At 47.6% G+C, this 27,042-nt stretch overlaps 2 protein-coding genes across 4 annotated transcripts in view; one reads left to right on the forward strand and one right to left on the reverse strand.

Annotated features, from left to right (window-relative positions):
* On the forward strand, positions 1–26,632 carry LOC131246808 (adenosylhomocysteinase 1-like). The gene is made up of 3 exons (XM_058247224.1): positions 1–787; positions 24,901–25,437; positions 26,247–26,632. The coding sequence occupies exons 1-3, from the start codon at positions 77–79 to the stop codon at positions 26,454–26,456; spliced, it is 1,458 nt and encodes a 485-aa protein (XP_058103207.1). The 5' UTR covers positions 1–76; the 3' UTR covers positions 26,457–26,632.
* LOC131246806 (pentatricopeptide repeat-containing protein At3g07290, mitochondrial) overlaps positions 1–27,042 on the reverse strand; it is a 46,682-nt gene that overhangs the window by 2,512 nt on the left and 17,128 nt on the right. The window lies entirely within an intron of this gene.

The raw sequence follows: 27,042 nt of genomic DNA on the forward strand, positions 1-27,042 counted from the left end.
CACTCCATCCTCTTCTCTTCCCCGTTCCCATTCCACCGTCTCCTCTTATCTTTTTCTGTGTGAGAGAGAAGAAGCCATGGATCTAATCGCTGAGAAGATGTCCTCAGGCCGTGAATACAAGGTCAAGGACATGTCGCAGGCGGACTTCGGTCGCCTCGAGATCGAGCTGGCCGAGGTGGAGATGCCGGGCCTCATGTCCTGCCGAACGGAGTTCGGCCCATCACAGCCGTTCAAGGGCGCCCGAATCTCTGGGTCTCTCCACATGACGATCCGGACTGCAGTCCTGATCGAGACCCTCACCGCCCTCGGCGCCGAGGTCCGCTGGTGCTCCTGCAACATCTTCTCCACGCAGGACCACGCCGCTGCCGCTATCGCTCGCGATAGTGCTGCTGTCTTCGCCTGGAAAGGCGAGACCCTCCAGGAGTACTGGTGGTGCACCGAGCGGGCCCTTGACTGGGGCCCGGGCGGTGGGCCCGATCTCATCGTTGATGATGGTGGCGATGCGACTCTCCTGATCCATGAGGGTGTGAAGGCCGAGGAGGAGTTCGAGAAGACGGGGAAGATTCCGGACCCCACTTCGACCGACAACGCCGAGTTCCAGATCGTGCTTGGCCTGATCAAGGACGGGCTGAAGTCGAACCCGAAGAGGTTCCACCGGATGAAGGAGAGACTTGTCGGTGTCTCGGAGGAGACGACGACGGGCGTGAAGAGGCTGTATCAGATGGAGGCCAACGGGACACTGCTCTTCCCCGCGATCAATGTCAATGACTCCGTCACCAAGCGCAAGGTATTGCTTGTGTTATTGGGAAATCCAACTCAAACAAATCAAGTCCACTACCTACCTCGGAGCTCGGAGAAGAGACCTCGGAGGTGTATGACTGGTAAACAAGGGGGGGCCGTGTCCACCGTCTGTCTGAGCCTCAGCCTCAGCCTCTAGCCATCTTGTTTGATAACACAACAAAAGTCATATCTATTCACTAGTCAAGGTCCGAGGCTTGAGGGTCAGAAGTACCTTAGTTCCCGACTTAGATCCGAGGCCAAGTCTATACGTGTACGCTCCAAACGCCTAACTAAGAAACTGCCTTACGCGGACATGACCGGATATCCCACCCACGGATACGCTTTTCTAAGACACGATACGCTACATAATCCCTAGATTACGGTCGAAATCTCCACGATCACAATATCCAACTGATTGAGTAAATCGTGCCGAGATTGACGGACGCAGATCACTCAACACGCAGGTATAAATACAATGGGACTCCATTGATACAGATACACAATATCTCACCCCCTCTCTCTACATTCAATTTAGACCTAGATTCCCCTGACCTGACTTAGGTATCGGAGGGTCCCCCGGCTTAGTCAGGGTCTCATTTGCTCACTCCTTGTATAGGGTCAAGGTTCACCAGAGGTTCGCTATACCGAGGGGGGGTGGTCCAGATTTTGACCTCAACATTTTTTGGCGTCATCTGTGGGAATCTAATACGAAAGGTCAGATTCCTATTCTTAAGCATAATGGCAAGAGGAAAGAAGAAAGTGGTAGCTGCGGAACCGGAGCAAAATGATCAGACCCGTTCCTTTTCGCTACTTCACGCCAAATCAGCTGTAGGGTCTTCCCAGCATTCTCGCAATCGGGCATGCAAGTATCGAGCTATACAAAGCGAAACACAAGACTTGCACGACAAAATTAACCAGATGAAGCAGTGACAGGAGCTGCAACCACATCCTATTCAGGAAAACCCTGTTCCTGAGCTAATTGATCCAGTTGTGGAAACTCATTCCGCGCCGAGGAGTATGAGACCCGATGTAACATCCCGTCCAACTAGCACAGTGTCCTAGGCCGTCACGTATGATTTTTCGCTGGACCATTCGTTTAAACCACTCGTGGTGGGGTACCACAAGTTAAATTAACCTAGGATTAGCCCATTAGAGTAGACCAAACAGGTCATGATAGGGCCTAGTGCGGGCCACCAAGCCAAATGGCTAGATACACTTAGCATCAGCCCGTACGGGCTATACAGCGACGCAGGTAGGTCGAAAAATTATAAAAATTTAGGGAACTATAGATCTAACTAGGCTTGTGGTCCATTGCGGACCACGGACTCATCAGATACCCAGAAGTTAATTATCCTTGCCGTTCCAGCAGCACTTGTCAACCCACCCAAGGCCAGAGTTGAAATCTGGCATTGGTAAATGAAACTAAGACTCCGGGCTTTTCAGCCATCGGTTTTCTTTTAAATTTTTGGTGAAGGCCTAATATATTGTCCTTCCCCCATCCACAAAATCTGGGACCCGATCGTGGCATGGTGACCGTTGATCATAAATCAGACCCGTGCGACCAAACCCCATATCCGATCGTTTCTAAATTTTGCATGGCCCTTCATCAGGCCATGGAGCACCTATCTTATAAGTTTCATGGCCAGAGGGCCACCAGGACTGCTCCAATCCCATGAATGGACCCCACAGGACCATTTAAAGATCGGAACCGTTTACTCAAACCCCATCACCGTTCGTCCATTTGTTCCTAAATTTATATGGTCCCTCATTGGGCCATAAGGCACCTACACACCAAATTTGGTAGCCAAATGGGTATTAGGGCCACCCCAACACCAATAGGGAGTCCTAAAGGACTATTTTAAGAAATTGTGAAAACTTAAGGTCAGGGGCCCAAGTCTAGGGAAAAAATCTTTAACTCTTATCTCATAACTCCCACCACTATTACCATTGCTAAGGGAGTAAAGGGAGAGCAAAGAGGAGAAAGAGAGAGTGAATGAGAGCTAAGGTGGACCTTAGATCGCGGTGGGGCCCAAGGGAATCAACCCTTTCAACTCTTTATCCTTTCCCCAAGGGAAACTCTACACCATAACCTCAACAATCGTCCGTAGGACGTCTAGGTAAGATCCTTCACCCCTTCTTCTTGAAGGTCCATGTATTAAGAAGAGATTATCATGGAACTCTAACATGCAAAGGTTTGTTCTAGGGATTCCGGCCGGTCGACCTAAAAGCCCTCATTCCTAGGTCATTTTTCGAACCTCCAACGATCCATAGGTGCGGACTATTATTCTTAGGTGGCCTAGCACCAATTTTAGTATGAGCTTAATGATTTTAATTGCTTGGATGTTATATTTGAAATTCTAGAGAGACCCTAGGAATCATGTGTTTGTTGGAATTGTATGGATGTGTATGCTTAACTCTCAAATTTGGTGTTGATCTTGCCTCTCACATGATATTGAGTATGGATGATAGTATGTTCATGTTTGCTTGATTCCTTTCCCTCATATGTGGTGCTTCATTGCGTGTATGATTTATTACCCTTGTGCTCGTGATTTCTTAAGATGGAGGAAGTGCTTAACTTCCTCACGAACCCACACACTCACACGCACCTTGTTTCTTAATAATGTTGCTTGCTTGGTAGGAATATTTTTTTTGTATGGTTGAGATGCATGAGGACATGACATTGATATATTAGTTGATAACCTGGATAGTTGGTAGGTTATGGATTATCCTCACACTCTTGGGTTGGTCAGGAACATGAGGAGAGATGGTAGTCCCATTGGTAGGACTATGCTAGGGTTAGATCCGTGGGTTTGGGCGGGTGTGTTCGGGTGACTGTAGTTCGACTGCATAGGTCCCTTGTGCCCGATGTCGCTCATCTCACGCTCGCCTGACTCGTGCGGTCTAGCCTACTGTCTGCCCAACCTTGTTTGTTAATCCTGTTTGCTTACACCTGTATGGAACCTGGAACACGCTACAACCGTAAGTGGCCCACCAATAACCGATTGCATCTGGTCCACAGCTTCATGAGCCGGGCATGGTAGAATGGGACACTGTGTCCGAGCTGTCGGCCTACGCTGGGGTGTCACGCCTCCCTGTAGTGACCACGAGCGATCCCTTTCTCTCAGCACTCCTCATGTGCTTGAAGTCGGGGATGATGAACCCGACGGGATCAAGGACCATGGGGTCTCGGCCCCACGCGTTTGGGGGATTGGCCCCGCAACCAGTTTAGGGCATTAATACGTAAGGTGTATCAGATTCCCCAACCTACTGGATGAATGAACTTAACTAATAACTCGGCTAACACGATCGCATTGCATCGCATTAGTTAGGGTGGTGACTCGAAAGTCGAGGTCACTTTGAGAGAGTGTTGTCATATGCGATCATTAGATGGAGTCGCTCGAGGGAGTGTTGTGGAGAGGGCATGCATCATATCATTTATCATGCATGCACATTAATAAGATTAGCTAAGTGTTTATGATTGACTACTTTTCATTAAGTTCATATTATAATTAATGTCTATTATAACTTGAGACTAATAGCACCCACTGAGTTGATCACTCACTCCCACTCTAGGACAGTGTTTTAAAATACCAACCAGACCCGTTCATAAATGCAGGTGACTCAGGGCTTGAGGAGCCTGGTAAGGCAAGCTTCGAGGAGGAGGACGAGCCGTCCTACTTCCAGTTGATGGACGGTTCTCCGCCAGCTTGAGAAGCGGGATTGGATCGCTGAGCGGGGGGCTCAGTTCTATTCCTTTTGGACTTATTATTCTTTTGCAATTTTACTAGGGAGCGTCATGTGCGACCCATTCATTCTTTTGGGCATGTATATATATATATATATTTGTATTTAGTCTCTTTCATTTCAGTGGACTTGTGTGGATGCACTTCATGTTCCAGGAGATTTCAAGCTGCGCATTTAGACTAGATTGCATATTAATGAAAACCAACTATAAGTGACCCCGGGAACTCGGGAGTCGAGTATATACACGACCCCCGATTTTCAGGGCGTTACACCCGAGGGGCCTTATCGTCAACCCGCTAGGGGGCCAGCTTCGGTTCAAAACCCTCCCCCGACCCAAATCCGAGTTCCGCCTCTGAACACAGCGACTCAAGTTCCTACGAATCCCTCGGTCACCTCGGCCCTGACACCAACGGATCTCCGACATGAGTTAAAAAGGAAGAGGGGGAGGAGAACTCCCGAAGTAGAAAACACACAAGAGATGGTGGTGGAAAACAAAGATCTGTTGGAGACACGGTTTGCAGAGCTCAACAACAAGATTCTAACACTAGAAAAGAAGCAGCAACCGTCGTCAGTTCCCGTCGCCGTTCAAGTAATGATGGAAGAGACCGAGCCTTCCTTCACCTCGGTGATAATGAGCGAGGTGATGCCACAGAGATTCCGGATACCTTCCGTCATCCAATACTTTGGATCTGGTGACCCATCTGAGCACGTGGAGGCTTATCGTTCCTAGATGCAAATCCAGATAGCAACGGATGCGATGATGTGCAAGGGTTCTCAATCACACTCACAGGATCCGCTCGGAGTTGGTACCATCAGCTCAAACCCAATTCCATTGGTTCCTTCGCAAAACTTAGCAGATCATTTCTTTCTCAGTTCATAAGTGGTAAGAAGAGTCGGAAGCCGAATACTGATCTATTCACCATCAAGCAAGAGCCTAAGGAGTCATTGAAGGACTACATCGCTCGCTTCAATGAGGAAGCATTACAGGTAGAAGACTATGACGACAAGATGACACTCTGCCATGTTCAGTGGTCTGAAAGTTATATCATAGCGACCGCGTCGTCGCCGCGGTTCCAACGCCGTGACTTGCGCACCGAACCGATACCCAGGCAAGAAGATGCCGATCAGCGTTTATTCCGAAGAAACACCGCGCGTTGCGGATTTCGAGGGAATCTCTACTATTAGTCCCATCAATCAACCATTAAAGCATCCCATACCCTAAGTACAACAACCCATCTCCACCTTTTTCAAAAGTCCACCATTCTTTCCACCTCACCACTCCTCTTTTCCAAATTTCAACAACAACCATACACCTTTTCACAATTTTCAACCCAAACCATCCCCCATCACTCCATCACCCATCTCTTTCTCTCTCTCTCTCTCCCATTACAACTATCTCTCTTATTCATTTTTTTTTTCAAAAAATCCAAATCCAAGAGAGAGCACCATGAGGTCCCCATGGTGAGAAAACTTCATTTGTGAGGTCCACCTTTCCCACCCCTTCATCTCTCATCTCAACCATCCATTTCCCATCTTCCTCCATCAAAGGGTAGTACAAGGAGCTAAGGAAGCCAAGGGAGCAAGAAGATCTAGCGGTGGGTGTTTTGATAGGATAGATTTTGATATTTTTAAGATGGGCCAAGTGAGGCCAACCGATCAATGGTTTGGATCTCACTGTGGACCCTAAAATGTGGCCGATGGCCCACTTGGATCATCATGATCATTCCATGATGGGGCCATTCTCCAGGGACCCCATCATGATGTTTATTTCTTTACATGCTTAGGGTCATCTAGACCATTTAATTTAGTGGAGAAGGGATCTCCACCGTTGGATCTAATTTTTATAGACCCATGTGTAATGGGACCCACTTGATGTATGATTTAGTGCAAGGGAGGGCCCATAGTGCCGGGGTCCCTCCATCACACGGTCTCACTCTCTATCTCCCTTCCTTTTATTTTATTTTTATTTTTATTTTTATTTTTATGTTAATGAGGTTATGTGGCCCACTTGAATGGACCCCACTATGAAGTATGTGTTTCTATCCAAAATATCTAGAAGTGGGGCCCACCTTTTAGGTGTTGTACACACACCACTCACCATGAGGTGGCCCACTTGAGCAAGGCTTCCATGCGTGTGCAACGTCCAGGGATGCTGGACGCCACTGGATGAAATATATATATATGTGTTACCTTGTTTCCAAGTGGGGTGGTCCATTCATGTAGGCCCCACCTTAATGCATGTATTCAATCCACGCCGTCCATTCCCTTGTCAACCCCCTTTCATGCGTTGAACCAAAAAAAATAAAGTCAATCCGGGGTTCTGGTGGGCCACACCATATCAAATGATGGTTTTCACCATTGAAACCTTCCCTGACTGTCTATACGGCGAAATACGTCCAATATTGGACTTGTTTTGCTCGTAGTGAGCCGTAGAAGGACACTGGACGGTGTGGATTCACTGAATGTGGACCCCACCTGTAAAATCCTTAGATTTTCAAAAAATCAAAAAAAAAAAAATAACAGCGAACACAGCAGCAGCAGCTGCTGTGTCAGAACTGGCCGCCGTACAGCCACCCACGGCTGCAGCCGTGGGCCCCACGTTGATGTTTATATGTCATCTAATCCGTTCATCAGGTGGCCCACTCTCTGAAGTGGGCCCATCTCAAAAATCAGCCTGCTCCAAGACTCAGGTGGCCCACATCGTGTGAAACAGTGGAATTGAACATTTACCTTTGAAACCCTTTTTGGGCCCACAGAAGTTTCGGATCAGGGTGAAAATTATTTTCACCCTTCATCTAGGTCTGCTGGACCTTATCAACGGTCCGGATGGGATATAAACACTATGGTGGGCCCCACATGGAGCCCACATTGATGTATGTGCTTCATTCCCACCGTCCGCCTGGACGGTGGACGTGGACCCACTGTGACGTGTGTGGGCCCACTGTGATGAGTGTGTGGGCCCACTGTGATGTGTGCGCGTGTGTGTATATATATATATATATATATAATATTATATTTCATATAATATTATATACATGTATTATGTATATATATTATATACTATATACATATTATATACTATATTATATGTATATATTTTTTTTACTAATGTGGAGGCCCGTGATTGAGGCCCACCTCAGTACTTGTGACCCATGGTTGAGGCCCACTTTGATGTATATAAAAGGCCCATGGGTCGAGGCCCATTCAATGTATTAGAGGCCCATGGGTCGAGGCCATTTAATGTATTAGGGGCCCATGGGTCGAGGCCCATTTGATGTAATGGGGCCAATGAGTTGAGGCCCATTTGATGTGCACATGGGGCCCAATTGGTGAGGCCCATTTGATACATATAAGGCCCAGGTGAGTAGACCCATTTGATGTACATATGGAGCCCAACTGTCGAGGCCCATTTGACACGTGTAAGGCCCATAAGCTTAGGCCTATTTGATATGTTCTGAAGCCCCCGGGTTATAACCCATTGCAATGTACATAAGGCCCATTGGTGTGGCCCACTTAATGAATATAAGGCCCATATGACTTGGCTAATTTGATGTATTTAAGGGCCCAAGGATGTACACAAGGTCCATTGCAATGTGTGATCCCAAAATAACTTATGAAATGATATTTGTGGCGATCGTGCCTTGGGAGCAATGTTGGTTTGGCGTCCACATTGTAAGTGTAGTGTGGTTAAATGTCCGCATTATGACTTTCCCTTGAGCCTGATAGGCCCATATGTGTAATATGTAGGCCGTCTAGGCCGTCTTCATTATGAGCATCATCCACCCCATATGACATATTTAATTCCATGATTCATAATCATATGCATCATACGTATGCTTGATATGAGAAATGGTGATCATAGCATAGCCTTCGGGCGATTGTTTAGGAGCTCAGGAGGTGTTGCCCTACATGAGCGCACGATACGCGCGAGATTTGAGTGAATAGTGTGATTCATGCATTCGCATTGTGTGGTATAGTTCTTACGCCCTAGCGACATCGGGACCGTAGCCTCCACAGGCGTATAGTGGTTGGCAGGATTGGATACAGGAAATCTTGTTCTACATGGGGTGCGATAGATATCCTGGGTGAAAGTCCCTAAACCCTTATGGTACCGGAGGTTGCTCCAACGTCTAGGCCGAGTGGGTGATGAGCGCTGAGTGCCGATTACCAAGCGGTTGCGCTTTCCAGCCGTGTCGTGGTCGGTTGGAAGGGGGTGCGGCCTTACCTCGCCCGAGAGTAGGGGCAATGCTAGGTGAGTTCGACCGGCTCGAGGAATGGGTCCGCTATTGACGAGCCGAGACCGATATTGGCGGCGGATAGTGAGGTCTTTTCCACTCACCTTATTGCGCGCGATGAGGCGGCAATCGGCTTTGGAGCGTATTAGACCCGGTGATATCCCGATTTGAGCCGTATTGACTGTGGACTTAGTTGAGGATTTGTATGCTTGACTTGCATTTTGCATTGCATGGCCTTGGTATGGCCGACATCATTCTTTGCACCGCATGGCCTTGAACGGCTAATGGGATTCTTAGCATTCATCAGCATGTTCCGCATTACTCTGATACTGCATGACTACATTATCACCTTGAGCATACACTTTCACCACCCTCTAAGCTTTCTATAAGCTTATGCACGACCGTTGCGTGCAGGTGACGTTGGATCGCAGCAGCGCTGAGGCTTGGACGCGTGGCTGATCTTCTTTTGGAGTTTTGGTCTATATTCATTGTATTTCCCTTATGCTCATTGTACTTGTAAAGTTTTTGATTATAGTGGAAATGTGATGGAGTTTTGGTTGTTGTTTGTGGGTTATGCCTTTGGTTATGCTTATTACGAATCAAACGCGTACAAAATCCTCCTTGTAGCATCCCGGGATCGGTTCCTTCGCAAAACTTAGCAGATCATTTCTTTCTCAGTTCATAAGTGGTAAGAAGAGTCGGAAGCCGAATACTGATCTATTCACCATCAAGCAAGAGCCTAAGGAGTCATTGAAGGACTACATCGCTCGCTTCAATGAGGAAGCATTACAGGTAGAAGACTATGACGACAAGATGACACTCTGCCATGTTCAGTGGTCTGAAAGAGGGAAAGTTCACCTTCTCCATTGGAAAGAATCCCCCAAAGACGTTAGCTGACCTCATCGCCAGAGCTCAAAAGTATACTAACACCGAGGAATTCTCCAACGCTCACAAAAATATTCAAGTGACAAAGCCGGCTGGCAAGGGGAAAAGACCAAGGAATAAAGAACCTCAGCCATCCAGCAAAGGACCAGATGACCGCGCTCCTCGCGATCGCTGTCCGATCAGAAAACCAGAGGGTAAATTTCGTTCCTACACCTCCTTCAACACATCTGCCGAGCAAATCCTACTGGACATCAGAGGGCACAAGCTTCTTAATTGGTCTGTTTGTATGAAGGCCGATTCGGATCATCGAGACAAACGTAAGTACTGCCGTTTCCATCGAGATCACGCTCACAACACAGCCGATTGTGTGGATCTCAGATATGAGATCGAGACATTTATTCTTAAGGGTCACCTGCGTCGATATACCAAGGAAGAGAGAACCGCTCAGAAAGAAGAGCGAGAGCAGCCGAATAACACAACGGAAGAGCCAGCCGAAATTCGTACCATCTTCGAGGGCTCATCCAGTGGAGGAGATTCGAACAGGGCTCGAAAAGCCCGTTCTCGAAAGTTTGATCCGGAACACTACATCCACTTCACCAAGCGGCCAAGCAAAGAACTCCGGGTCAGGCCGTGGAATATGACCTTCTCGGAAGACGATGCGCGCGAAATCCAGTATCCACATGACGACACCCTAGTGGTTACTATGACCATAGCCAACCACAAGGTATACCGCATCCTGATCGACACCGGAAACTCTACAGATGTAATCTGTTCTTAGGCTTTCGAAAGAATGAGGATTTCAAGGTTACGCCTAAGTATACCTTAGCCCTAGAACCATTTCCATCAGTCTTAGGCCTATATAAGGACCTTGAACACTCTCTCTCATATTCTATACGAATTCTAAAATCCTAAGAAAGAGAATAGAGAAAAGAGAAGGAGAAAAGAAAGAAAGTGAGATATGTTATATCCATCTATTACAGTTTTTCGCTTACGTAATTTAATTGTCTCTGGAGTAGGATATGTTGTTTTGGTATGATCCCACTCATGTTTAATGCACTAATATGGACAACATTAATCATCATTTTCTATGTTGCATAAGTGATGCGTTGGAACTTGGGAGTTGGCCTTCTACCCGGCTCTTGATTTTCAGGGCGTTATAAGTTGGTATCAGAGCATGATTTGGATTAAACCGGACCTGGGTTATGGTCACACGACATACCCTGACGCATTTAAACCTAGGTGGGTGTGAGAAAAATGTAGAGACAAGCTTAGAATTTCCAGTTTCACCAATTGGCGAAATTTACAGAAAACGATCGCTGAGATCGGGTCCGTACACATCCGACATCACTTGAGATGACCTCGGATCATCCCTAGACCGTCAATCGACGAGTTTAGACCATGATTTACCCAATCCCAGCCTTCAACAACTGAGAAAGTATGAAGTTATATCAGAAAGCACTCAAAATGACCCGAAACGACTCAAAACGGAGTCGGGGGCCAAACGGAACATTTTCAGGGGGACCCTGAGTGGGTCTCACATGTTTATAGAGTCCAGGGGGCAGGAGGACCTTGCCCCACCGGTGAGGCATCTCCAGAATGTCCAGAGACCGGCGAGGACATCATCGGTTCCGCAAGGCCTCGTCGGCCGGCGGGCCTGGCCGGGCGGGCCGGTTCGGGCCAACGCTCCTAGGGCGCTATATAGCCCACTGATGTGTGTTGGGATGATTTTAAACCCTCCAAACACACCCACCCTTCATAACCTACCCCTCTAAGCTCTCCTTTTTCCTTAAAAACCTTTGTTTCTTTCTCAAATCTTCCCTTCATCCACCCATTTCATCATTTTCCTTCAACACATACACCCTTCCACCGTTTCCCATCAAAACCCTCTCCTATCTCTCTCTTTTCCTTCGATTTAAGTGCACAAATCCCTCATTTGTGTCCCACATACCTTCAAGTTTAACGACTCCTCCTTTTTCCACCTATCATTCCACTCCAATGGCTCTATTCGAGCTTGTGACGGCCATTTTCTCGATTTTCACGCTTCTTTCTCTCATGGGGAAGAAGAGGACTCCTACGGATGAGGCCAAGCCTAGTCGCCCTACTCGTTCAAGGAGGCCTAGAGGCGCCGCCACTAATGCAAGTGTCGATCATGAGATAAGGACCAAGTGGGAGCTTAATCTCAAGGCTCCCCTCAAAAGGATTCCCCTGACGGATATGTCTCATGGGAGATTTTAGGGTCGTAGGGTCCTCTTTGAAGCTCATGTGGATGAGAGGTTCTTTGGGCAATATCTGGTGATGGACCGCCTGATCGAGGCCGGGTGGGGTCTTGTGTTCGAGGGTGAGTACCGCGCAAATGTGGGCACAGTCCGAGCCTTCTACGCCCACATTCTAGAGCCTACGTTGGAGCCCTTGCAGTTCAAGATCCCAGTAGGTGGAGATCGGGAGGCCACAATTGATGTTGGGTTAATAGTTCGGCTTATGAAGATGCCGCTTGGCAAAGTACATGCAAGCAAAAAGAATTTGAAGAGTGAACGTGAAAGGGATCGTTGCACGTGATTCCTTTGAGGACAACTAGCCCGCTGGAATCCGAACAACAGCCTCTTAGCAGCCAATATGACTGACGACTTTCGCCTACTCCACCACATCTTCACGTACAACGTGTACCCTAGGTGGAGCAACCGCAGCGAGTGCACCCGTCTGATGGTAGATTTCCTATACCAGGTGGGGCAGGGAGAAAAGTTGTGTGTGCCTACGCACGTTCTGCGGCAGATAGTTCTTACCGCACGCTCCACTAGAGCGTCTGATTCGCTCACATTCGGCCGACTCATATGCAAGATTACACGTGAGTTTGGCTATAGACTTGGGGCGGAAGTGCCGGTGCCGACCCATTACATCAACGAAACTACTCTCAATCAGATGAAAATTGGGCCACGACAGTGGCAAGTCCGACTCGATGAGAGTGAGGACGAGACGGCCAGTGAGGAGGAAAGCAGAGAGGAGATAGAAGAAGAACAGGAAGAAGAAGTGGAGGCTCAGGACACGGATGAGAGCTCCCCTCCTACGGCAACAAAGCATAACCCTGATCGGGCTGCTAGGGAAGCCCATTTAGTTCGACTTGAGGAGGGTCAGGCTACCCTGCGACAGGAGATCATTCATACCCAGGCCCTCGTGAACCACAAGTTTAAGAAGGTAACTCGCACCTTGAAAGCTATCATGTGCTGCCTGCAGGATAAGGGCGCCTCTCCTCCGTCGCCAGACTCGGAGGTCTAGTCATCCATGCCTTTGCCCTGTAGTTTATTTTGTTGCTGTTTTAAAATGTTTGCGTTTAAATGTTGATGGACCTAGTAGTATAGTAGGTAGGAAGTGTGTTTGTGTTTGGTAGTTACTCTACTGTTTGCAGCCTTGCTTGTAATAACTCATATGCGTTTCCTGTTATGATCCATGTAATGTCGTATCTCATGTAATTGTGACAATTTTGGTAAATGAAATGCATGAAGTTTCCTTAAACTGTATGTAAATGCTGTATGGTTGAGGTTATGGGCATGTTGAATCTGACCTGAGTTGCACCCTATGTTGTATATAGGGAATGTCACCTAAGGCCACACGGAGTACGGCACGGCTCACTCTTAGCGATTCATCTGACGGGGTGCCTCCCCTAACCGATAGCCATATAGACCCCAGTTCGGGCCCGTCTCCCTCTGACACCTTACCGGACTCTCAGCCGGCCACTTACCCCACCAATGGGCCTACACCTGTTGTACCACCGGTTCTAGAGTAGAACCGTGCGCCCTCCTCGACGCCATCTGTACCTCAGTCGGCTCCCCCTACTAATAGGTTGGAGCAGATGATGTTATTGATGCAGCAGTAGCAGCAGCAGCAGTTTTTGGCCACCATGGCGAAAATTTTTACCCAGAGCATGGGTGTGGCTTCGCCTGCTCCATTTACGCCCTCTGCTGGGAATGCAGGTGCCAGCGGCTACTTTGAGCGATTCCATCGCTTACGGCCCCCTACCTTTGCGGGTACTCACAGACCTGAGGAGGCCGAGTATTGGCTTGACAGCATCTTTAAGATGCTAAAGCCGCTACACTGCACAGAGCCCGAGCAGGTGGAGTTGGTCACCTTCATGTTCGAGAAGGAGGCCAGCTTATGGTGGGATAGTGTCCTCCGTACTGTTGTGGTTGGACATATATGGACGTGGGTAGATTTTGAGACCCACTTCCATGAGAAATACTATCCCATCACCTATCGCCACGAGAAGGAGAGTGAGTTCTTTCTCCTCCGACAGGGAGCGATGACAGTGGCAGAGTATGAGAACAGGTTTACGGAGTTGGGCAGATATGCCCCGTTGATTCTGACAGATGAGCCGATGCGTATGCGGTGTTTTTCTGAGGGCCTGCGACCAGATATTCGCTCAAAGATATGTTGCGCTAGCATACCTAGCTATGCTGAGCTAGTGAGCATATCCATGAGAGCTGAGCAGAATGGGAACATGCATTCTCATATGCGAGCATCAATGGCTCCTAGGCCGCGACCAGAGATTCCAAGCAGACCATTCATCGGAAAGAGGCCACGGGCAGATTCACCGCTGAGACTGATGGCTCCACCTGCCCCTATGAGGCGATCTGATATGTGGTGTGCATACTGCAAGAGGTCAGGCCACACGGAGGTAAACTGCTTCACCAGGATGAGAGGTAACGGCTTCTCACCACCCCAGAGGATCAACCGTCAGCTTTCCCAGGTTATATCGGCATCACCTCTATGCTCGGCACCAGCTCATCCATTATTTCGGCCACCCGTACCTCGATCTAGGCCACCTCAATGGCTTATGGTACCTCAACCTAATCGTTTTCAGCAGACTCGAGTGCACTCACTTACAACTAAAGCATCAGAGGCAGCACCTATGCCACTTATGGCTTTTAATGTTACGGCACATATTTAAGGTACTCCAGTCTTCTTATTAGTGGACACCGAGTCCACTGTCTCTATCATATCGTGCGCAGTAGTCAAGCGGCTAAGGTTGGAAACTAGTCCTATGGTTGGGGTGAGAATCCTTACCGCCACAGGAACTTTCTCGGACGCTACCAAGATCTGTAAGGGGTGTTCGATAGATGTAGGGAGCAGGACAGCGCTCCTCGACTTGATTGTCACCCCATTACATCATTATGATGTCATTCTCGGTTGGATTGGCTCACAGAGATAAAGGTAGAGATCGACTGCGATTGTAGAGTGGTGACAGCCTATGGACCAGATGGCACAACCTTTAATTTCCCAGTGCAGGTCAGTTGGCCCTATCGCATTGATTGTTATGCTTCCATACTGGAGGACGCTTATGGTCCAGCGCTTGAGGATACTCCTGTGGTCCAAGAGTTCTCAGACGTATTCAGGAAGATACCTGGACTACCCCCTCAGCGCGAAATCAATTTTACGATCGATCTAGTGCCTGATACGACACCTGTGTCTCTTTCGACCTATCGCATAGCTCCGTGTGAGATGGAGGAGCTGAGGAAACAGATCGATGATCTGTTTGATGCAGGCTTTATACGACCCAGCGTGTCCCCATGGGGAGCACCCGTGTTGTTCGTAAAGAAGAAGGATAGATCTCTACGATTATGTATTGATTATCGCAGATTAAACCAAGTGACGGTAAATAACAAGTGTCATTTGCCCAGGATAAATAACCTGTTTGATCAGTTGAAGGGGGCAAGGTATTTCTCGAAGATTAACTTGCAGTCGGGGTATCACCAGTTGCGCGTCAGGGATGAGGACGTGCAGAAGACGGCCTTCAGGACCAATTTTGGACACTATGAGTTTCTCATAATGTCGTTCGGCCTTACGAACGCACCAGCCATGTTCATGGACCTGATGAACAGAGTATTTCGGCCATTTCTATTCCGATTCGTCATCGTGTTTATTGATGATATCCTGATATACTCTAAGAGTCGGGAAGAGCATGAGGAACACCTGCAAGCAGTCTTGGATACTCTAAGGAAGAACCAGTTGTTCGCCCAGTACAAGAAGTGCGACTTCTGGAAAGAGGAAGTCAAGTTCCTGGGACACGTGGTGTTCAGGGAAGGGATAGCTATGGACCTTGCCAAGGTAGCCGCAGTTCAGGACTGGGAGCAGGTGAGAAGTTTTCTTGGTCTCGCAGGTTACTATCGACGATTCATTCGGGATTTCTCAAAGATAGCAGACCTTTGTCTTAGTTGACATGGAAAGATCTGAAGTTCGCCTGAAATGAAAAGGTAGAAGTAGCTTTTCAGGAGTTAAAAGACAAGTTGACGTCCGCCCCTGTGCTAGTATTGCCAGAGTAAGGGGTTAAGTATACGATATACACGGACGCGTCTTGCAACGGTTTGGGCGGTGTTTTGATGCAGAAGGACAGGGTTATTGCCTACCTATCGCGACAGTTGAGGAAACACGAGGAAAACTACCCTACGCACGACCTGGAATTAGCTGTCGTCATCTTTGCTTTGAAGATCTGGAGACATTACCTCTACGAAGAGGAGTTCGAGCTCTTTTGCGACCACAAGAGCCTCAGATACATATTCACTCAGCAGGACCTAAATATGAGGCAGCGGCGATGGGTGGAAACCTTGAAGGACTTCAAGTTTAAGGTTTCTTACCATCCCGGTAAGGCCAACCTTGTGGCAGACGCACTGAGCCGCAAGAAGGCATTGGCATTTGCGGCTCTGTTGATGGTAGCAAAGTGGGACATGGTAGAGTTCGTACGAGACTTTGAGCAGAAACTCATGGTGGAGGAGCCGTATGAGGGCATCGCACATATTCGAGTACGGCCCCTCATTGATGACAGGATTATCGCAGCTCAGACAGACAATGAGCTATTGGCGAAGATGAGAGGGCAGGTTAGGGCAGATGAGGACTCAGAGTGGAGAGTTGGCACGTTACCTTGGCCGCCTATGCGTCCCGATCCTCCCTGACTTGAGAAAGGAAGTTCTTGAGGCTGCTCACGATTCAAGGATGGCTATGCATCCAGGCAATACGAAGACGTATTGCGACGTAAAAAGGTCATACTGGTGGGACAACATGAAGGCCCACATAGCAGATTATGTATTACGTTGCCTCACGTGCCAGCAGGTCAAGGCAGAACATCGCCGACCTCCTGGTTTGCTTCAGCCCATGCCCATAGTTGAATGGAAGGACTTCATCTCCATGGATTTCATCTCAGGGCTACCGAAGACGAGGAAGGTTTATGACTCTATTTGGGTGATCGTGGACCGGTTGACGAAATCGGCTCATTTCCTCCCTATCAGAGTTTCGAACTCTGCAGACGAGTTGGCCAGACTGTACATCAAGGAGATCATACGTCTGCATGAGATTCCTTTGGAGATCGTGTCGAACTGAGACACGCGATTTGCATCCATTTTCTGGACTCGCATCCAGAAAGTGATGGGTGTAAAGTTGAAGTTCAATACCGCGTTCCACCCACAGACTGACGGGCAGACGGAACGGGTGAATCAGATTCTGGAAGATATGTTGGGAGCCTGTGTGCTGGATTTCAAGGACAGTTGGGATGACTGTCTTCCTTATGCAGAGTTCGCTTATAATAACAGCTTCCAGGCGAGTATTGGCATGGTTCCTTACGAGGCACTTTATGGACGTCCATGTAGGGCACCGCATTGCTGGGCAGAGGTTGGCGAGAAGAGCTTGATTGGCCCGGAGTTAGTTCAGGTGACTTTAGAGAAAGTCAACATTATCAGGCGCCGACTTCTGACAGCGTAAAGCAGACAGAAGAGCTACGCCGATAAGAGGCGGCGACCACTAGAGTTCGAGGTCGGAGACCATGTGTTCCTCAGAGTTTTCCTTATGAAGGGAGTTCTTCGGTTTGGTAAGAAGGGGAAGCTTACGCCTCGATTCATTGGCCCATTCCAGATACTTAATTGAGTGGGGGCGGTGGCGTACCGCCTTTCTTTGCCCACACCACTTGCGGGCGTGCATAACGTATTTCATGTATCTATACTGAAGAAATACGTTCCCGATCCTTTCCACATTATCAGATGGGAGCAAGTACAGTTGAGCGAGGACGCTACATATATACTGTGACCGACGCGTATCCTAGACAGGAAGGAGCAGGTGTTGTTGAGCAAAGTTATTCCACTTGTGAAAGTGTTGTGGACGCATCACACGAAAAAAGAGGCTACTTGGGAGACAGAAGCTGAGGTTCGAAAGAACTACCCTCAGATTCTCGAAGAATACGAAAAGGTATTAATTTTGAGGATGAAATTTTTTCTTTAAGGGGGGTAGATTGTAACGTCTCGAAAAAATCCATACAAGGACCCGAGTACCACCTCAAGCAGAATCACCCAGGACCAAAACCTTTAGAAATTAGGTTAATACTAGCAAGTTCTAAACTAGAGTACTTATGAAATTAGCACTAATCACTTTAAATATGATCTGCAAGATCCAAAATGTGCAGAATCATTGACGCTACATTACCCTGAAATCTAGAATCCATCCCTAAACCCGGTTGCTCTCGGGAGCATATCGAAACTCCATATCGAACCTGGACCGCACATCGAAAGTCCGATGACCGCAAAACTATACAGTTATGACCGCATTACTGGACTTGATAACCCCCTCAAAAATTAAGTCTTAATTGTGTCTAGAAATGCACAACTTGAGCCTGGAGCAAAGTGTGTGAGAAACGTGGATATCCTTAGAAATAAAATCTAAATTTAAGTAATCTGAGTTGAGTCGCTTGCGCGCCAAATACAAGGATCCAGACCGTCAGAATATGACCCAAATACACCCTCGAATCAGGAAAAATGTCCCATACATGGGCATGTACTTGTGGCCCTGATCGAGTGACCGTGACCGTTGAACTGAAACTGGTCCGCCACGACTGATCTGTAAACCCGATCGAAACGAAAACTCAGCCTGACCTAGATCCAATGTCAGGGAGCTTAAGTCCGACCGCACGTGAAAAAAGGGCCACCAGAAGTACTCTGTTAGGCTGAAACAGACACCCTTTTGATATAACCTAAGTATACCTTGGCCCTGGGGCCATTTCCATCAGTCCTGGGCCTATATAAGGACCTTAAACTCTCTCTCTCTCTCATATTCCATACGAATTCTAAAATCCTAAGAAAGAGAATAGAGAAAAGAGAAAGGAAAAAGAAAAAGTGAGAGAGTGAGTTGAATATTCTTCTTGGGATTCGATCTCGCTACTCCACGCACTCAACCGCCATTCTTGTATCGCTATACAGGCGAATCTGACTCCGTACTTGAGTAAGAAAACCTAACCCTAACTTGCCTTAGGGTTTTTGACTAGCGTAATAGATGAATTAGCTAACATATTCCCTGTTATAGGCTATTGTGGTGCCGTAGATAAGACTTAGCCTGTAAAACTGAGTTCACTACGAGTCTACCGATGAAAGATGCGGACTATAAACGTATAGGTTATGGTTTTCAAGGCTTTCAATGTCGGTTAATGATTTATGACTGACTTGAATTGCTATCAAATGCTTAGACACGTTGTTTCCCGCACTTTACACATATTTATGAACTATGTTAATATAGTGTATTCTTGTGTTTGTTGATATGATTGCATGAGTATGGAATTCGGATTCGCGTTTGCCATGATTAACTGTTGTAGACATGGTAGATGTATACGTGACAACTCCTTAGTAAAAGGATTTGTCCTAATACGTGTTATCACCAACAGACGTCATGTATGTTGGAACACGTAGTTTAAGTATTTGTAGAAATGTCTGAATGCACGGGTATGTAGTAAATTTTACTTTACATAGGTGTTGAGATGAGATTCTCAACTACCTTAATAATGTGTATAATTTCCTCCATGTAACTTATGTTCTTTGTTCGTTTTACTTAGGGACTGCATATGTGTGAATTCATGTTTAAGTTGAAATCTATCGAATGCTCATATGCTTGTATGATTGGAATGTGTGATCCATTACTGCTCTGATTATCTTATAAGATTATCTGTTATAATTGAATGTACTTGGGACTACGGTATAGTCCAGGCAATCGGTAATAGGCACTGAATAGGTGGCTAAGGTTGTTTCGCCACAGAGGATGTGTTCGATGAATCTGAGCCGTACTTGAGATGTCGGTAATGGTTAGGCCACACGGAGTGCTTACGCACTTCATGTCGATCAACTCAACATGCGCTCATACTAGTCGAGCTCGTCAAGTAACCCAATTGACCCGATATATGTTCACTATGTATGTACGCTACTGCTTGAATCTAAGGTACTAAACTCACCAGTGAAAACCCCTTTAACCTTGATACCTCAATCCGCTAGGACTCATGAGCCGGGCATGGTGGTATGGGACACCGTGGTCGAGCTGTCGGCCTACACTGGGATGACGAGCCTCCCCATAGTGTCCAGTGAGCAACACAGCCTCGTAAGCCGAATACGGTGGTATGGGACAATGTATTCGAGCTATCGGCCTACACTAATAAGGTGACGAGCCCTTTGTAGTGACCTCAAGTGTACGCTAAGATTATGTAAAGGTGATGAGCCTTTCCATAGTAACAAGAGTACAAACTAGGCCTGCACTGATAAGGTGACGAGCCCTTTGCAGTGACCTAGAACCGTAACATTGTATGAGATTTACTAGGACTAATGACCCTAGAATAGATCACCATTTGGAAATTGATATAAGGGAGATACCTTAGCTTCTCAATCCTGCTATTTGAAAAGGACTAATAAGAACTTGGTAATCATACTCATGCACCGCATTACATGTGCCTTTTAGCGATGTGTAGAGAGCACGAGGAAGTGACTGACATGCGCGACCGTTAGATGAAGATCGCTGAGGGAGTGCAGGCGAGGGCATGCATCATTTATACATACCATTCCTGCATTAATCAGAGTACTTAGGGATGTTCGATTGTATTGCTTTATCATTACTGCTTGACTGAATTGAGAACATGTTAACCTTTGCTTTATTGTTCCACTGAGTTGATCACTCACTCCCACGTTACGGGATGGTGTTTTAAATACCAACCAGACTCTGTCTTAGTTGCAGATGGAGGCCCGACTGGCGAGACAAAGCCAGATTTCGAAGACGAGGAAGATGCTTTCTCGTATGTGCAGTATTCAGGCGGGTTCATATATACCGTTCTGATCGACGGGGCTTCAGGGTTACACTTGTAGAGGACTCTCACATTTTTGACATTTTGTAACTTAAAACAGTATTTGTAATATTTCACCTGGGAGGTGTTTATACTCTGGAGATGTACCATGACTTATATGTTTTATATCCATCTATTACAGTCTTCCGCTTGCATAATTTAACTATCTCTGGAGTAGGATATGTTGTTTTGGTATGATCCCACTCATGTTTAATGCACTAATATGGACAACATTAATCATCATTTTCTATGTTGCATAAGTGATGCGTTGGAACTCGGGAGTTGGACTTCTACCCGGCTCCCAATTTTCAGGGAGCTACAGCAGGAGAGGATGTCGGTAATCAACGCCTCGGGTGCATGCTTAGCTTCCTAAGGAACCAGTTGAGCCATGTGAAAACTGAGAGGCGGGACCCCTGAAGGAGGTGCGGAAGTTCCTCTAACTCCGCTAGCCGCGGAAGCCTGGGCAGCCGCCTCAGGTGTATTCGCATGCACGACCAGGACCTTGGCGTGCCCCAGCATGAGCTCAGCCTCAGCAAGGGGGATCGTGGGTCTCGAAGAGGCTACTTCGCCGAGGGTCTCCCCTACTACCTCCCTCCAGGGCCCAGAAAGACCTGCCTTGGGGACTTGCTCTTCAACAGAAGGCGACGAAATGGTGATGGCCTCGACTCGGGCAGGAGCTCCAACCTCCGAGGCCCCGACTCGGGCAAGAACTCCAACATCCGAGGCCCCGACTCGGGCAAGAGCTCCAACCTTTAGGGCCCCAGAAACAGGGGTTGGAACAATTGTCGGTGCAATTGCAGGAGCAGTTTCTGGTGGAGCTATAGCAGGTGCGATCCCATCCAGGCCTACAACTGGAATTGCCTCGGGTTCGGCCTCAGGAGCCTTCCTCTTCTTCGACACCGCCTGCGTCCTGGGTTCGGAGGAGAGGACAACGTCCATCGGGGGACGCGGAGGCCTTCTCCTCTTCGAACCACCAACCTCCATCCCTGCAAAAAAAGGAGGGAACAAAAATCAATCCAATGTGACCAGCCAACTAATCTCTGATATCTCTAACCCCGCTTACCTAGGGCGAAGAGAGTGGGCTGAACTCCACAGAAGCCAGACGATACTAGACTCTCAGGGTTAATGAGCCCGAACCAAGTACGTCGATCCGCAGGGATCACTCGAACCCAGTCGACCTGACACTTTTGAAAGGCAAAGAGATCTGGAGCCCCATTCGGTTGAACTGTAAGAAGAAACAAATAATAAGACTGGGCACAAGAAAGAACTGAATACGCAATACAATTAAAAGGAAAGTCCGACAACCTGGATTGGCGAACTTGGTGGGGACTCGCGTTTGTAGCCAACCCAATTCAGAGGCTGGGGCCTCCCATTCGCCCGAGGCCCAGAATCACTTCCTCTTCTAATCTTTATTGGAAGAGGGAAGCTGCGTTATCAGGCCTGAGATACATGGGGGCCTAGCCGAGAAGTACTACCAAGCCTTGTCCATGGTATCATATTTGGCCATGTACAGGAACAAAAATTCCCCTGGCGTCAGTCTCTAGTTCCATGCCTGATGCTAGAAGATGAAGGTAGAGGCCAGAGTCCTCCAAGAGTTTGGGACCAGCTGCCTCGGCGCGATTCTCAGCTACGTTGTTAGCTCACACAAGAAATGATGGAGGGGGAATTGAAGCCCACACTGGAGGGCACAGACGAAGATGGCGATCTCTCCCTCAGCCGGAGACCCGGCTTGGTCCGTAGAGGCTGGGGCTCGGATGTGGACTGAACTGGAGATCTGATAATTTTCGCGGATCTGAGTCATTTGAGACTCAATCATAATCGATCCCCCAGGGATTATTGGCTTAGCTCTACCTCCCCTGGGGCCTGCTTTCGACCGCCCTGCGGGGTCACAGAGAGCCATCTTCGCTCCTTTGCCACGACTCTTGGCCCTCTGACTCGTGGATCCTTCGGCTAGAGCTGGGTTATGAAGGGGTACGGCCTCAAAGTGGCCTTAAGACTCTCCGGATCCCGAAGCGGTGGTCTCTCGTTCATCCTCCGAACCAGCTCCCCGGACCGAACTCATCTCGTCAGAGTCGCTCGACATAAAAAAAAAAATGTGCTAAGTGTTGGAAGACTCACAGTGATGTAGCCGATGTCCCACGGGGAAGTTATTCCTGCTCCAATGTCCTCTTCTAGATTAAATCTCCCCCCCTCCCCCAACGGTCGAGAATCCTCTGTCTGGCGAAGGGTGATTCCTGGCAAGAGCGATTTCCGGTGAAGGGCGATTTTCGACGAAGGGCGATTCCCGGCGAGGGCGATTTTCGACGAAGGCGATTTTCGGCAGAAGGCAATTCGAAAAGGAGGAATAAGGAAAAATGGAATGCCGAAAATTAGGAGAACGGGGGGAGGAAGGGTTTATATAGCCGCCTCATCGCTCAACGCTATCATTACTAGCGATCGTACCAAGGGCTGATGCGACTTAGCATCAGCGCCACAAGACACGTGGAAGGATATGATACGTTCGAGCCCGTGCTTCAAGGTGAGAATCCTCCTAGCATTTAATAATGCAGGCGTCTCTCCGATCCTCTGGCACACGTGGCGTCATTCTCTTCACCCCACCGTCTGCAAGATGTAACCGTCGCCACGTGTCCTCTACTGATAGGATGGAAACTAAAGAGACGCAACCGTTACGCCACATGCGAGATCGGAGAATGGCTAATCGCATTAATTATGCACCGATCATCTCAATCGACAGTAGAGATACGAGGGTGTCGTCTCATTTCCCCATACATTTACTCTCTAAGTCCGGACTCGGACTGAAAGAGTAAGGGACTTCTGTTATGGGGAAATCCAACTCAAATGAATCAAGTCCGCTACCTACCTCGGAGCTCGGAGAAGAGACCTCGGAGGTGTATGACTGGTGAACAAGGGAGGGGCCCATGTCCACCCTCGGTCCGAGCCGAAGCCTCGGCCTCTAGCCGTCTCGCTTGATAACCCGACAAAAGTCATACCTATTCACTAGTCAAGGTCCGAGGCTTGGGGTCGAGAGTACCTTTGTTCCTGACTTAGATCCGAGGCCGAGGCTATACGTGTACGTTCCGAACGCCTAACTAAGAAACTGCCTTAAGCGGAAATGATCGGATATCCCACCCGCGAATACGCTCCTCTAAGACACGATACGCTACATAATCCCTGGATTGCAGTCGAAATCTCCACGATCATAGTATCCAACTGATCAAGTAAATCGTGCCGAGATTGAGAGATGCAGATCACTCAACACGTAGGTATAAATATGAGGGGACTCCATTGATACAGTTACGCGATATCTTGCCCCCTTTCTCTATATTCAATTTAGACCTAGATTCCCTTGACCTGACTTAAGCATCGGAGGGTCCCCTGCTAAGTCAGGTTCTCCTTTGCTCAATCCTTATACAGGGTCAGGGTTCGCCATACCGAGAGGGCGGTCCAGATTTTGACCTCAACAGCTTACAGCCCCCGGATTTAGGGATTTTTTTTTTTTTTCCTTTTTTCTTTTGCTCTTCTGATCTGTTTGAGATCTGTAAAGTTGCTTGCTTTGAGTATCCTTCTAGATCTAGGGTTTTCTAAGGTTCTGAGATGCAGATCTAGGGTTCTTGATGCTTTTAAGTTGGGAATGAAGCTTTAAAGCACTTGATCCGGACTTGCTGGCCTAGCGTGTTTGGATCGTATCTGTTCCGTTCATTTGGTTGGCCATTTAGTGGTGTATCATAGATCCAGTTGATAGTCCAGATTTGATGGGCTAAAGTCCTGTGATTGGATGGGCCCGTCTAACGTTGGGCCACCCAATGAACGGTCCAGATCAGATCCATTTACATTTCGGATCCAATTGAGTGGAGACGAAGAACAACATTTGAATCTTGTGCCTATAGATCATGTGCCTATTCAGAAATTTTCTGTGCAAGCGGGATTTGGGTTGCTGATAATGTAGCTGGCTACTCTAATTGTGGTTAGATCTGGAGATTCACGCTTCATATTATCAGGATCTTACTATGAAATGCTATGATTTTACTGCTTGATTTTGGTTAGTTTAGAAAGTCACTGCAATTACATTGGTTGAGATCTGAAGCCACTGCTGGCCGATCTTTGATAGTGTTTGCTATTTCTATATTTCTTTATCAGTTCGATAACATGTATGGATGCCGCCACTCCCTCCCTGATGGTTTGATGAGGGCCACCGATGTCATGATTGCCGGCAAGGTTGCTGTAGTCTGTGGGTACGGAGATGTCGGCAAGGGCTGTGCTGCTGCCCTCAAGCAGGCTGGTGCCCGTGTGATCGTCACCGAGATTGACCCCATCTGCGCTCTCCAGGCCCTGATGGAAGGCATCCCTGTTTTGACTCTTGAGGACGTGGTCTCAGAGGCAGACATCTTTGTGACGACAACTGGTAACAAGGACATCATCATGGTGGACCACATGAAGAAGATGAAGAACAATGCCATCGTGTGCAACATTGGGCACTTTGACAATGAGATCGACATGCTGGGGCTGGAGACGTACCCTGGCGTCAAGCGCATCACCATCAAGCCACAGACGGACCGGTGGGTCTTCCCTGAAACCAAGGTTGGCATCATCGTCCTTGCTGAGGGCTGCCTCATGAACCTTGGGTGTGGCACTGGCCACCCTAGCTTTGTCATGTCGTGCTCCTTCACCAACCAGGTAAAAGAACAGATCTTTTTTTCTTTTTAAAAATTCAATGTTGATTCAGATCAGTGGTGTTCTGTTTGCCCACCAGCATCCTGTCCATTGATTGATGGACCGCCCTTTTCAGTGATCCAGTCCAGTGGCTCCCGGCATGTATCTGTGAACTAATAACATGCCCCCACTGAACAATTATAACTATCCCATTGAACAATTACAACTATCCATTGCATATGGATTATTGGTTAGATCTATTAACCATCTATCTGCAGGCCCACATCATGTGGCTAGGATTATCTGGTGGAATTGTAGCTCCTTCCAACCATGTTCATCTGTGACAGGCTTTCCCCACCAGTCCAGAATGCTGTGTAGAGATGATCGATTCAGTAAAAGAGTAACACCATCGAGCCATCTCTCCACAGTATACATGGCAGGATGATTTATCAACCTGGGCTGTCCATTTAGCGGGCCTGAAATAGATGGCTTATGTTTCAAAATCACACATATTGGTCCCCCACCCACGGAGAATGCTGTGCTTGATATCACTGATCCAGTAGAAGTGGACTACTGTATGGGCCATATCTCCATAGTATGTGTGGTGGGATGATCTATCAATCAGGACTGTCCATCTACTGGGTTCTTCACTCTCCATATTAAATGATTGAATTTTAAGTAGGCCACTTATTAGGAGCGCTGTGAACCATTTTCTGTCTGTCCACGTGATGGATGGTTGGAAATGATTCGCAAGGAGAAATTGCCCATGCAGATGGGGGTTGTAAATAGGGTGTGTTCTGAACCGTGCAATGTGAAAAATGGAATTGGAACAGGTGATAGCACAGCTGGAGCTGTGGAAGGAGAGGTCGTCGGGCAAGTACGAGAAGAAGGTCTATGTGCTGCCAAAGCACCTCGATGAGAAGGTGGCGACACTCCACCTTGGCAAGCTTGGAGCTAAGCTAACCAAGCTTTCTCAGGAGCAGGCCGACTACATCAGCGTCCCTGTTGAGGGCCCTTACAAGCCTCTTCACTACAGGTACTGAGCAACAAAACAGAGAGAGAGATGGTGGAGAGATCTACGCAAAAAAAAAAAAGCATGAAAGGATATAGTAATCCAGAGTTGCCGTTGGGATTAAAACCACGTCTCATCATCAGCAGAATGTAGTAGAGTTGATATTGAGATATTTTGTGTTATATTTGTGTGATTCTTCTCCCCCAATCAGGTGTCACCCCCGTTTTTTTTTTTTTGTCTCCCTCTTATGAGAACTGATCACGTGCTAGCGACTGTACTGCTTTTTGTGGTACTGTTAATGGGTTTGATCATTGAGTAATACTTTCATACTCGAGTAGAATGTTAGGGATGATATGCAGGCGGTTAGAAATTATTAAGAAATTGCAGACATCTAATTTAAACTATGCATGTACCAAAAATATTTTGTTATCTAACAATTAGATATGTAAATGTGTTGAGTACCCAGAATTACCTTGGTCGCCCAACAAATAGATTTGTGGACATCTATTAGACGGTTAAAAATAAAAAAATGTCAGATGCAGTTCAGAATACAGGTGTCGTTGAACCAAACCGAGTTTTAGAATGTAATTTGGCAGTTGCAGGTTCCACTTGCTATT

This window comes from Magnolia sinica, chromosome 5 (assembly GCF_029962835.1).
Source record: "Magnolia sinica isolate HGM2019 chromosome 5, MsV1, whole genome shotgun sequence".
Taxonomy (NCBI): Eukaryota; Viridiplantae; Streptophyta; class Magnoliopsida; order Magnoliales; family Magnoliaceae; genus Magnolia; species Magnolia sinica.